Genomic DNA, 13,169 nt, shown 5'->3' with positions numbered 1-13,169 from the left:
TGAATTTGTGTGTTTCTCGTGCAGCATGACAAAGGGGCTTGGGTTGTGCTTTTGGAAAGGAGCCTTGCTCCTGCCTCACATGGGGCAGGGCTCTCCCACCCGGGGCCATCTGCACCAGAAGGGTCCCGGTTGTTAATTTTGTCTCCATTAGGAGCTGGACCCCACCGCAGCCAAGGTGACATCTCGCTGCTGCTCAGCTGTTGGGGACAGGCTGGGCCTGGCTTGAGGCTGGGAGGCCCCTGCCGCCCCCGGGCTTGGTGCTGACCCGCTCCCGTCCCCCTTGGCAGGTCTCACCCTGGGACGGTGGCTTTGCCGGGGCTGTGGGTCAGCCCCTGTGCACCACTCGGGCTCTCCAGGGCAGCAGGCACAGGGGTCCCGCTGTCCCCTTGCTGCTCTCAGGATGGGGCCCCACGCCTCAGCTGCACAGCTCTGGCTAAACCCAGAGCCGGAGCGATGCTGGCGCTATTTTATATCTAGGTACGACCTACGAAGACAGAGATCAGCCACCCAAGTCTTTGGGAGAGGGTGGCAGCTGCGCGTGGTGGGCGCTGCCCGAGAGCTGGCCACCACAGACCTTCGCTGCCCCCCCAGACCCCTGGGCGAGTGCGCTCTGAGAGCAAAACTGGCCTGAAAAAAATCCACACCCCAAGTCGGCAGGGATCCGGGAGGTTTTATTGGCAGTAAAAGGTCAGCACGTTCTCTTGGTTTCCTCGGGTGAGGATGACGGGGGGTCTCAGGTCCTGCGAGAGGGTCTCGAGCCAGGCCATGTAGAGGGAGCTGGGGCATCGACCCTTCCTGCCGACGGGCAGCGTGCTGCGGTGGCAGCGAGGGGCCGGGTGAGGCGCAGCCCCCTCGGCCGCCCGGCCGAGCCAAGCTCCGTCCTTAGCCCTTCTCTCAATCTGGTGCTAATTTGCAGCTTATTTCCCTAAGAAGGGCCAACACCACGTCCTCCCACCCCGACAGGACCCGGGCTGGACCCCTTGGTGCCTTCCAAGGGCTTTTCCCCACAGCGCGGCACCATCCCACCGCAGCGCCGGGGTGTCTGTCCAGGAGCCCCCCGCACGGGGGGATGAGCAGCCAGAGGGACCGTTGCCGTGGGGCAAGAAACAGGCACGAGGGTGTTGCTGGCACCTACATGGCTATGAGCGCCGCATCCCGCGAGTAATCCAGCAAAATCTCGTTCAGTCTCACTTGTCGGAGCGACTGCGGAACAAAGAGGGTTGGCGAAGGCAAAATAATTGTTGCCAAAAAGAGTGAATTCTGTCTCACAAGGAAGAGACCCTTTGCGGGACCCCTCGTGGCACCGGTGCTACCTTGGCTCGGTTTTTATCCACCTCCTCATCAGAAATCTTCCAGGGACAGCCCTGCCGTAGCTCAGTCACCGTGGCCTCGTCTTTGAAGCCGTCGTTCAGCCTGAAGGGAGTGATCAGGTCGTCGAACCTCTTGATGCTGCAAGAGAACAGACGGTGCCAGGGAATGGGGTCTGGGGTGGGTTTGGGGTGTGGAAGGGGGGGGGAGAAGGGGAGGGGGCCGTTACTGCTCTGGCCGGGGTTTCTGGTTGATGTCGGGGAGGATGTGGACCTCGTGGAAGCCGAGGCGGAACTTGCTCAGCAGAGAGACAATCCTGCCAGAGGGAAAAGGACACATTTTCCAAAAACAAGGGGGGCACGGTGGCTCTGCCCTGGCAGAAATCCCTGCCGCTGCGCTCGCTCTGCACTTGGGGTTTTCCCACTCCACGATCATTGATTTTTGGAGAGGCGAGGCAAAGCAGCCGGGTTGGGGCCCACAGATCCTGTTACGGCAAAGCTGGGGGGGCTCGGGGCAGGGGAAGCAGCTCCTGCCACCCACCCACGGGGACAGCAGTGGTGGCCGCATGGCTAAGGGGCCACGGGGTGCCAGCGGCCACCAGCACTTACGCCTTCCTCTCCTCATCCATCCTGTTGATCTGCCCGCCGACAAACACCCGGATTTTACACTTCCCCCACCGCTTCTTGCGCCTCAGGAGGTAGGGGATAAGCAGTGTGAGACCTGTCCCCAAAACACCCGATGGGAGCCACGGTGGTGGTGGCCCCAGCGGCGCGCCAGTGCTTGCTTGGTGCCGGATGCCAGGGATGCCCTGGCACTGTTTGGCAAGGACCGAGCCTTCCCGGGCATCGTGATGGAGCTGCTGGGTGCGCGTTAGCCGGAGGGGTGGACGGCGATGAGCTGCAGCAGCCCAAGGGGAAGGTTACCTCCGTCATCGAAGAGCCAGTAAATGTCGATGGTTTTCTTGCCCTGCTCACTCTGGAAGATGGTGCTCGCCTGCGGCTCGCCAGCCAGGGCGGTGGCGTCTCCTGCCAGGGCGAGAGGATCCCGGCGTCGGTGAGAGGCACCACCGGCCATGGATCACAGGCACTGCTTCCTCCTGGTCCCAGCCCTGCTCCCCGCTGCTGCTCGAAACCCACACCCTGCCTGCCCATCTGGCTCCCCAAAAATCATCCTCGGAGACGGAGATGCTCCGGGCAGCCCCAAGTCAGGACCAACCTGTGTCCAGGGCTCCTCTGCCGCCGGTGCCGTTCTCCTCGGGGTGCTCTGCTGCCTCAAACATGGGGTTAACTGAGGATGGAGGAGAAGAGCACGGGCAGCAGGGCAGCACCCCGCTGTCCCCATCCCCTTTGGTCCCAGCCCAGGAGCGATGTCCCCCCAGGACTGTGACCTTCGCCTGGGGACACTGTGCCAGCTGGCACATCCTACACCTCTGGCTCATCTCTGAGCATCCCTGGCTGCCCAAACCCGCTCACCGTGAGCCTGGAGCACTCGGGAAACGTTCAGCCCTTCCTTCATTCTCAGCAAGCACACGCCATACTTGAAATCGAAGGCGTCACTGGAAGGAGGGAGGAGAAGGCAGTTAACAGCGGCCGGCTCATGCCAGGCGGCACTTGCCAGCCCAGCTGGACCTTGTGCATGTGGCCGCAGCCCCCCGCACCCCACCGCGGGGCCACCACCGGGTGCTGGCGACCCCGGGGGGCGGAGGAGCCGGCGTGGCCGTACTGCAGGATGCCCACGTAGTCCTCCAGGCTCTGCGGGGACACCGTCTGCCAGTTCCTCTTGTAGCCCAGCACCAAGATGTTGGGTCTCATCTTCCCAAGGCCAGCAGCCTACAGAGAGATGTCCCCATGAGACCCCTCTGCGGGGACAGGCGGACATGAGTGGTGTTAGTCCCCAGCAGAGTGATGCCAAGGGGGTGCCTGGAGGTTGGGGAAGGGGGTCAGAGCGCCCTGAGCCATGATGGAAAAGGAGGGACCCTGACGGTCAATGGCCAAGGACGGCTCTACCTGGATGAGCATTTGGACACCACTTCTCAGATCCTCCGCCACCACGTCTGTGTAGAAAGCCTTGATCTTCCTCTTCATAAGCCACTTGGTGTGGCCGTCTGCCGTCAGCCGGGACTCCAGCATCTTCTGCTTCCAGGGTCCCTGCAGGGAGCAGGTGCAGGGCTCAGGCACAGGCGTCCCTTCCTCGGGCTGGCACCAAGGGCCCCCAGCTCCTCCCTTCCCACATCATTGGCAAGACCCGGCCGTCCCCGCAGCACACGCATGGGAGGTCGCAACCGCAGCAAGAAAACCAGCAAGATCTGGGAGTGGACAGCCAACACAAATGGCGCCGGCAGCCCTGCGGCTGCGGAGGAGCTGGTGTTTGCTGCACCCAGTTACTCTTGAGACTTTGGGGCTGCAGGACCCACCCCCCCCCGTCCTCCGAGAAGCCGCCTTGTCCTGCCGCATCATTGCATTGACCATTAATTGGCAAGGGGAAGTCGTTAGCCCCTGGGACATCCCAGTGCTTCATCAATACTGCTTAACAAGCTGGAGAGGCTTCCAGATGAAACATTCAATCATCCAGTGACACATAAATGGGCACATTTCAGTCGCCACCCCCGTGAGCCCACCAGGACGCATCTGGCTTTGCCAGCCCATTGCCCATGGGTGGCCAGAGCCCCCAGGACAAGGGACTGACCAGCTTTTGCAGGTGACTCACGATCACCACATTGCCGCAGAGCATCAGGCTGAGGTTCTTGGTGAACGTCCCCACGAAGTCCACCAGGGCTGGACGGAAATTGGGCGGGCCGGTCAGCACCAGGCACTGCGGTCTGCAGGCAGGGAGAGCAAGGGAGGGTGAAGGCTGGGACTCTGGAGGCACCCAGCCTCTCTGGAACAAGCCACCTCTCTTCTTCCATGCCTGGCCAGTGGCAACTATAGGGAGCATCTTTAGGATGAGATGGAACCATCTGGCTGAGGGTCCAGCCTCACTCTTTGGCCTTTTTATATCAGATGAGACCAGCATGTCTGCCTGGCACGGGGAAGGCAAGGTTTGCCCTGCTTTCCACCCCTGCCCATAAGGAAAAGGTGTGGGATTTTGGAGACAGCCACATTTTGCCAGGGCTCCCAGTTACTGAGGATGCTGGTGAGGATGTGGCCATGGGCATGAAGCCATCCTGGGTTTGCCTGTGGCAGCGGCCGGCTCTGCATCCCTCTCCCTCCACGCCCAGCGCCGTGCTCAGCTGCTCTTGCCTGTAGTTCTTGATGTGCTCGTCCACTTCGCTCAGCCCCACAGAGTAGGTGAGGGCCATATTGTACGAGCTGGCTTGCATGGAGGAGCCCCAGTTGACATCTGGGAGGGGAAGACGGGTTAGCAATGGGGCCAGGCACCTCCTGGGGCATCACCGGGGCCGGGTTACCACCACGCACCCGGCTTTTTGTAGAGGACATATCCCAGCAGGAAGATGACGATGCCAAAGGCAATGAGGGCTGCCCACCAGGTCAGCAGGAACATGATCACCACTGAGATGACGGCCCCGAAGAGCGCGGCCCACTTGCTGTAATACCGAAAGGAGGGTCGCCAGCCTGCACGCAAACACACACAGCGGCCGCTGCCGGGACGGGGAGCGCACAGGGAGCCACGCAGCACGGCACGGCACGGCGCAGCGCGGCACAGCCCACCTGGCGAGTTGGTGATGGAGGCGTGGAAGCAGCTGAAGTTGATGAGGGCGTAGGAGCAGAGGAAGAAGTTGGAGATGATGGGAGCGATGGCGTTGAGCTCGGCTGCAGGGAGGAAGAGGAGAGCGAGTTGCTGGCGCAGGGACCGAGCCAGTCGCCTGGCGGTCACCCGGCACCTACCGATGAGGATGAAGCCGACAGCGATGACGTAGGTGAGCATGTAGCCACGGATGGGCTCGCTGTTCCTGCCGTAGCCCTTCCCGAAGAAGCCTATGAGAGGGTAGAGCTGGTCCCTGCAGAGACACTGCGGGAGAGACGCGTTGGGGACGGCGGGCTTTGCTGGGGACATGGGATGGCAGCGCCACGGTGGCTCTTGCAAGGGCCTCGTGCCCTACGCTGACACAATTCTCCTCCTCCTCACCCTGGGGCTGCTCATGGCTGCAAAGCCCCGTAGCACTGAGAATGTGCCCAGCAGCATCGCCCACTCCTGCTGCCGAGCTTGGGGACAGGAGCTGGGGGACCCAGACATGCCACCCCCTCACCTGGAAGACTTTGGGAGCTGAGACGAGGCAGGCCAGTGCCGACGAGAGGGTAGCACCAAAGATCCCTGCTGTGATGAGGGGGCCAAAGCCGGACACCATGCTCATGCTCTGCCCAAAAACCGGGTGGTCAGGAACCCCATCACCCCCAGTGCCTCAACCTCTGCCCTGGCCCTAAGGGATTTCCAGCCCCTGGGCCCCATCCTGCCGCCCTCAGTGCTTTTCTGTCAACCTTATCCAGATGGCAAAGTCCAGCCATATCCAAAAGCCCGAGGAAGATGTGCTCCCTGTTTCATCCCCGTTATGTGGGTGCTTTAACAGCATGAGTGCCCCCCAGGATGCTGGGGGGATGCCAGGCATGGGGCTGCCCTGGGAAACCCATCCCCTGCAGCACAAACCCAGCTGGGAGGAGGGACGGGGGCAGGCGACCGGCCCCAGCAGCACCTGGTAGTAGTTGCTGAGCCCGTATCGGCAGCTCTGCCGCTGGGCGCAGGCGGTGAAGTTCCAGCCGAAGCCACAGGCCAGTCCCTCGCAGCCGGGCGAGCCCACCACCACGCTGTCATTCAGGCTGCCCGAGGCGTCCCGGACCACGCAGGCGCCTGGTGGGGGCACGCAGCGCCCGCTCAGCACCCGCTCACCTGCCCATGCGCCATCCCAGCAGCCCTCCGGCAGGGCTGGAGCAGGACCAGCATCTCTCCATGGTTTTGCGATGGCAATGAGCAATGCCATGGGCTGCGTTGCCCACCCAGGAGGACCTTGCCCCCACCAGTGTCGGCGCCCACGGCTTGCTCCCGGCTCCCATCACCTGCATCCTCCCAGCTAACCCGAGGGTGTAGTGCTGCTGCTTACCGATGGTAGCAGAGAGCACCAGGTAAGACACAGTGGTCCAGAAGATGGCCATCAAGGTGCCCTTGGGGATGGCCACGGCAGGGTCCTGCCCAGGGGAGTCGCAGAGAAACGTAAGACAGCTTTCCAGCGGCACCGCTACAATGTCATTTTAATTGCGGCTGTTATTCAAGAGGAATTTTAATTCATTGCGACACAAGGCCGCTGAGCATCTCCCGGCTGAGCCTTTGCCACAGTTTCCAGAAGAAATAAAATAGGATCTGAAAGTTGGATAAAAAGCAAAGCCCCGGCAGTAACAAGGCTTGAGCCCTGACAAACGCTGGCTTAGGTCAAAACCCACCTTCAGGTCACCTGAAATGTTGGCCCCCGCCAGGATGCCAGTTGCCGACGGGAAGAAAATGGAAAACAAGCCGAAGAAGGAGCCCTCAGGTCCACGCCAGTTGGGCACGAAATTCTGAGCAAAGATGTCAGCTGGGGAGGAAGCAGAGGAGAAGCATTCGGAGCCCCCCAGCTGCCTTTCTCCTGGTGGAGCACCGCAGCGCTGGCGGGGGGCACGCCGCTGGGGGGTGACCCACGGGAGGAGGCCACCCCGCTTTTAATGCCATCTCAGCAAGGAGCACCTCCCCGTGGCAAACTTCTCCCCCAGCAGCAGCGAAGAGCCAGGTTCCAGCAACGTGCTTGGACCTGCTGAGCGTAACCCCAACACGTAGCAGACCCACCTCGGTAGCTGAAGAAGCCCTTCGCTTGCTTCTCGGTGGTGGCCGGGATCACTGTCCCCACCAGGTAATTTATGAAGGAAACCAAGATGACCAGGAAAAACAGTATCTGCGCCTGCCAGACCAGAAAGAGCCGGCTGAGGTGTTGGGGTTTGGGTGCTGAGAGGGTGAAGAAGGCGTTAGGAGAAACCCTTTCCCGTTTTGGGGGAGCTGTGGGCATCCTCGGATGCCCAGCGGGCCGTGGGGACGGCTCTTATCAGCCCAAGGGAATAAGGTGAGCAGAGGCGAGGGGTACCTTGGCCTCCCACTCCATGCCAGCCAGGGAGATGCCAAGCAGCACCGTCACGGTGACAACCCCGATGATGCGGATGTCGTTGGTGGGGTCCACGATGAGGGAGTTGTGCTCCTGGGGAGGGGGAACCATCCACAACGCGGTGACAACCCTCCCCCTTACCGAACCACCGGGATTCCCAGGAGTTTTAGCAGCCACGAGATAACCATTATCAGCGGTTCAACATTGACACAGCAGTTGGTAATTAGTGCAGCTTGCGTGGGGAGGCGGTGGGGATGGGGGCGGCAGGGATGGGGGTGGAAGGGATGGAGGCGGCAGAGATAGAGACAGCGGGGATGGAGATAGGGATGGAAGTGGTGGGGATGAAAGTGGCAGAGATGGAGACGGCGGGGATGGGGACGGTGCGGGTGGACGGGACCCAGAGGACACGCAGAGCCATTTCCTCACCTGCAGCAGGTCCCGGACAGTTTCGGCAAAGCCCACTGTGTGCATGGCCACAGCCACCGCGTTCGCGAAGGCAAAGATCAGCCCGATGGAGCCGCCCAGCTCCGGCCCGAGGCTCCGTGAGATGAGGAAGTACGTGCCCCCTGAGAGGGTGGGAACACCCCATGGCGTTAGCTGCCTCCCCCACACGTTTTTGGGGCCCCCTGCACCCCGCAGCTCATGCCAGGAGCTCAGGCCCACAGGACAGCCCCAGAGTGGAGGAGACATCCCCGGGCTGGTGGCGGGGCCGTGCTACCTGACTTCACTTTGCCGTTGGTGGATATGGCGGAGATGGACAAGCCGGTGATGGTGGTCACCGTCACGGACATCAGGATGATGAGCCACGTCAGGGCTGTGGGGAGAGGGCACTGCTTCCTTCCTGCACTCCCCCCCCAGGAGACCCCCCAGGACCCCACGCATCGCCCCACGGTGCCGGCATTCCCGCCCCGCTGGGTGTTTCGGGTGGCGGTGAGCCGGGTGCCGCTGCCCTGCCCGCAGCACCCACCGATTCCCGCCTGGGCGGTGATCCAGGGCAAGCGCAGGTAGAGGATGACTCCCCAGATGTTCAGCATGCAGCGGATCTGGGAGGTGGAGAGGGGGACCAGCCGTCAGCATGAGGGCACCTGGGGACGGCCAGGGCCACGGCGGCTCTCCTGCCCCTCGGAGCAGAAGCCAGCTCGCCGAGGGCAGGGAATTATTCAGAGCGCAGACACTTGTGAAAAACACATATATGGGGAAAAATGCAGCGCCGAGGGGCAAATACTCGTGGGGGGGAAAGATGCTCCCTGCGGGATGAGCCACACTCACCATCACGCCCTTCACCCATCCGAAGCGGACGGGCTCCGGCGCGGGGGCTCTGCCCAGCTCCCCCGCCACCTCCTCCAGCCCAGCCTCCGACAGCCCATTGCTCCGCTGTGCGTCGGGCACCTGCACACCCAGACGGCCCGGCTCGGGCTGCGGGGACCAGGGGGAGGCAGGTGAGGGCCGAAGGCAGCCAGCCACCCCCGGCGGTGCAGGCAAGGGGGGCAGCTCTGGCTGGGAACAGCTGGAAACAGCTGGGTTATCCCTCCGGCTCCTCCTGGGGCTTGCCCAGGGATGCACACATGGGCACAGCACCAGTTACAGCACCAGGAGACCCAGTGCCACGTGGCAGGGACCGGTGGCATGGCCAGGGGATGCCGGCGGCACGGCCGACCCCCACCGTACCTTGAGGATGGAGTGCAGGTCCGCCAGCGAGGGCCTGCCCTTCCCGGCGTCGCCCACCCCCGTGCTGTTGGCGTAGTGCTCGTAGGCAGGCACCACGTCCACCGTGTTGTAGCCAAAGGTCCTGGTGCAGAAGGTGCTGCCGGAGAGGTGGGTGGGCTGGGCGCTGTCGCAGCCAGCCCCCTCGGTGGGCACGTAGGGACCCCGGCCGCCCTCCTCCATGCCCAGGAGGGTGCTGATGGTGAAGCGGCCGCTGCAGCGGGCAGGGGGCAGCTCCGGGGCGGGCAGCTCGGCCATCGCCCCTACCCAGGAGCCTGCCAGGGGAGGGATGGGGTGGCCAGGGGCTCCCCAGCTTTATACCCAGCTAAACCGGAGTGAGGCAACCGGCACCCACCCACCGCCGATGGTAATGGGGGAAGGAATCGGCTCAAACCACCCCAAGCTGGTCAGGGGGAAAAAAAAAATAGCTGGAAGGGGTATCAAAACCGCTGTAATGGGCATCGCCGCCTCCCAGTGCCCGATGGGGGCGGCGATAACGGGTTTGAGATTAAGTCCTAAGGACAGATTGACACAGAAACGCAGTGCTGAGTTTGCCTCTGGCCCCAGCCTGGGAACATTCAGTTCCCACGGGGATTTGTTATGGAAAATGGGAGCAGGACTCCCACGCACCCTTGCCCTTCCCTGGGATACTGCCCCAGACCTGACAGATCCACTAAATCATCTCGGCCGGGCTCCGAGCCGCTGCGGGCAGCACCGAGTGCCGGACACAGGGAGGGGAACGGCTGCTTCATCTCACAGTGAAAGCAGGGGAAAGGGGGGGAGTGCAACACCACGGGGTGGGGGGTACCCCCGCCGGGACCCGGGTGCCAGGGGCTGGGGAGGGGGATGAAGAAGCCAGGGGACACGGAGCGGTGGCACTCAGCCCCTCTGTGATTGCGCAGCGCCGGGAGCTGGCAGCTCCCCGGAGCGGGGCAGCAGGGATGCCCACGGGCCCTCAGCCCCCTCCCTGGGGAGCCGCTGAGCGCCCAGGGAACAGAGCTCCCCCAGATCCCACCCCTGATGTAATAAGCCACTTCAGACCTTCCCCACATCAGACCAGATGGGAGCCGAGGCCACGCTCAGCCTTCACAGCCACCAGCAGGTGAGGGACAGGGGGAGGGACGGGCATCTTTTATACCTCTGCAGCCCGGTGTCACATGTGCCTTAAAAGCAGTTACAGATAAGATCGGCCAAGACAGCAAATAAGGCAGGCAATAAAATCCGAGGGCAGCCCATTTGAATTTCAGCCCTGTGTGGCTTTGCAAGTTAATGGAAAATTCAGCCTGCCTGCCCTGCTGCCTCTGGCTCTCTTTTGCATTCACGCACAAATTGTAACCCACGTTTTGAGGACTCACTTCAGCCCCCCCAGTGTTGTTTGTGGGCGAGCAGACGCTGTCCGGACAGGCAGCCCTGCCTGCATCCCCGCGGCGCAGCCCTCCTAACGCCCAGCATCGCGCCAGCACCCGGTGCCACCACCACCGCTCCCCACGCCTGGCCTTGTGAGCGGGGAGGAGGGTGAGACGGGGACACCAGCTCTGCCCTCACAACAGATGCAGCAGCAGGCTCATGCCCAGCTGAAATTGGCTTTATTTTAGAAGCTCGTTATTTCAGCAAAAACACTTCACTTGCCCGAACCACCATGGAACATGGAGTGTCTGAAATGCGGAGGGGGAATCTCTTAAACACAGCGCAGCCAAAGGTGCTCCAGGAGAGACAGGAGGTCTCCAGATGCTGGGTGAAGAGCGAAGCGAGTGGTATGATGCAACCCTGGTGTAGTGAAATAGCCGGATAGTAGGATGCGCTTGTCGTCGGCCTGATTCACAACACCAGCTGCAGCAACAATACCGGGGCCGTCGGGCGCTGGGAGCTGCGAGCAGGAGAGCAGAGCTCTGTGGCGCATCCCTCCAGCCCCTCCGCTCACGGTGAAGAGGTGCCAAGTTGCTTCTGCTGGGCTCTCCCTCGCTTCCAGCCGATCCCCCAGTTCGTTCTGGCTATTAAATGCATCAAATGAACCTGAATCGAGTTAAGGCACCCAACGGGGCAATGCTTTACATACAGCTTCTTCTAAAGTTTGCCAAAGAGCTACATTCCAACAGGCCTTTAACGAAGTTTGAGTTGTCCCGCTTCCATCCCTGTGGAAGAGGGAACCTACCGCCCTGGGTGACACAGGCCACACAAACGGCGCCGGGGCTCAGCGCTGCAGACCCACCATGCCCAGCGGGACTCGGTTTCCCAGCACTGCAGGGAAGGAAGCCTGGGAAGACAGAACAGATGGTTTAGCCGACAGGGACAAAGGGATCCCCTCCCATCCTCTTCCAGGCACCATTTCCATCCTTCCAACTTCAGACCCAGACGGAAACAGGACAAAACCACTGGTACAGCGACACGAATGGTGACAGTATCTGAGCACTGTCCCAACCCCAGGGACACAGAACTGGAATTAACAAGTTTTTTCTTTCCTCCAGGCTGGAATAAAAACAGCTTGGTTCCTTGAGAGGCTGGGGTTTACTGAGGTTGGGAAGACAAATGTTGAGAGGGTAATAAGAACAAAAAAAGCCATTGAATTAATTTTTTCTGAACACACTTCCTTCAGCTCCTGTGAGGAACAAGATCCAAGAGCTGTCTTAGACAAAGGCAGCAGTGGTGGGAAACTGGCGGAGGTCACAGGAGCCACCTCATTTAGCAGGTCACCTCCAGCCAGAGGGTCTGGAAAAGAAAACAAAAATCAGGGGCGAGACACAGAATCTGCAGTCAGTGGGGAAATCCAAGAAAAGGCAGAGGCGCAGGAAGGCATCCCGCGGGCTGCAGGCGGGACCTGACTGCACGACCAGCTGAGCCAGGTGCGCACTGGGGTAACGGTGCGGGCACCACTGTGAAAACAAATGAATTAATGCTGTTGTGGGGATTAAAAAACAACCAAACCCACAAACACCAAAGAAATGGAGCTGAGAAGACAGGACCTGCTGACACCAGCTCCACGACGGGGTTTAGGAGGGGCTCTCACCAGCACTGCCTGTTGGCAGAAAACCTGTTAATTCTCACACGGCTGGTTGTCTTCCATTAGCTCAGTTCAATTCTCACCAGTACTCCATGGTTAACTCCTGGGCAGAGCTTTACTTTTTTTTTTTCCCCCCCTCCTACTGGAAAGGTAACAGGGCAGAAGTTTACAGTGAGTGTTTCTAGATGCCCCTGTAAATCCCGACCACATCAACTCAGACCTCGGTGGCTGCAAGACATGCAGGCTGTAAAGCTGTACGAGCTGCCACGCCGATACAGCAGCACTGGTGGATGCTTCACTACCAACGAGCCATGCAAACATGGGACAGACCTGGAGACTCTGCACGTCTCCGTTGCGCCCATACTAGGATGGAACATCACATGCTCAAGGCAAACACCTTTTCACTTTTTCCTCAAATCTCCTCCAGCAACACAAGCATCAGCATTAGACTCAAACTAGCGAGCCACCCTTTGGATGCATCTTGTCTGCCTGGAGGCTCGTTATTGCTGAGGATTAGTCCTGGAGTAGGAAAGCGCAGATGGAATTACCCCAAATTTAATCTGCAGCGTTCATCTGTACGTTTTTCTTGCATAAAGGGGGAGAGCTCCACTGACTTAGAGAAGATTTGTCAGTTTATACTAAGAATAAATGCGGCTCAGATGGCCGAAATGGAGGTAGCTCTGGCTATGGCCCTGGGAGCACCAAGCTGTAAAAGCGAGCACTACTCCCTGTTGTAAAGGGAGAGCTTAGTGACACCACCCTTGAGCAGGCTACGCCAAACACAACGCATACATTCAGTGAGACTCCAAAAATCCCTTCTAGCAGATCAGCTATTTAGGAAACCAAGGCTAGCCTGCCTGTTAGCAAAGCCGGAGCGTGACGGTACGAGGGGTTAACAAACCTCACAGCAGCAGCAGCAGCTCTGCTGGTCAGAAACCTGAGGGAGCAGAACCAGGCTGTTCTCTCCAGCAGAAGCAGCGTGGGGTGGAAAGAAAACGGCGACATCTGGAAAACCACAGGGGTGCCTTACGCAGCAAAGCACCGGCACATGCGTCAGCATCCACCTCAATGCAGCAAAGC

The 13,169-nt window shown here is 60.7% G+C and overlaps 1 protein-coding gene across 1 annotated transcript; it reads right to left on the bottom strand.

The window, feature by feature from the left end:
• Window positions 1-650: 650 nt before the first annotated feature.
• SLC12A3 (solute carrier family 12 member 3) lies at window positions 651-10,451 on the bottom strand. Its single transcript, XM_056361249.1, has 26 exons — window positions 9,056-10,451; window positions 8,657-8,803; window positions 8,355-8,430; window positions 8,106-8,201; window positions 7,814-7,953; window positions 7,370-7,480; window positions 7,078-7,189; window positions 6,699-6,829; window positions 6,362-6,446; window positions 5,957-6,111; window positions 5,516-5,623; window positions 5,154-5,277; window positions 4,977-5,078; window positions 4,725-4,880; window positions 4,548-4,647; window positions 4,015-4,126; window positions 3,315-3,455; window positions 3,031-3,137; window positions 2,781-2,863; window positions 2,524-2,595; window positions 2,232-2,333; window positions 1,917-2,028; window positions 1,538-1,624; window positions 1,314-1,449; window positions 1,136-1,203; window positions 651-813 (listed from the first exon to the last, which is right to left on the bottom strand). The coding sequence occupies exons 1-26, from the start codon at window positions 9,347-9,349 to the stop codon at window positions 672-674; spliced, it is 3,099 nt and encodes a 1,032-aa protein (XP_056217224.1). The 5' UTR covers window positions 9,350-10,451; the 3' UTR covers window positions 651-671.
• Between the last annotated feature and the right edge of the window lie 2,718 nt (window positions 10,452-13,169).

The sequence above is a fragment of the Falco biarmicus genome, chromosome 15, assembly GCF_023638135.1.
Source record: "Falco biarmicus isolate bFalBia1 chromosome 15, bFalBia1.pri, whole genome shotgun sequence".
NCBI lineage: Eukaryota > Metazoa > Chordata > Aves > Falconiformes > Falconidae > Falco > Falco biarmicus.
This window is presented reverse-complemented; position numbering and strand designations above follow the sequence as displayed.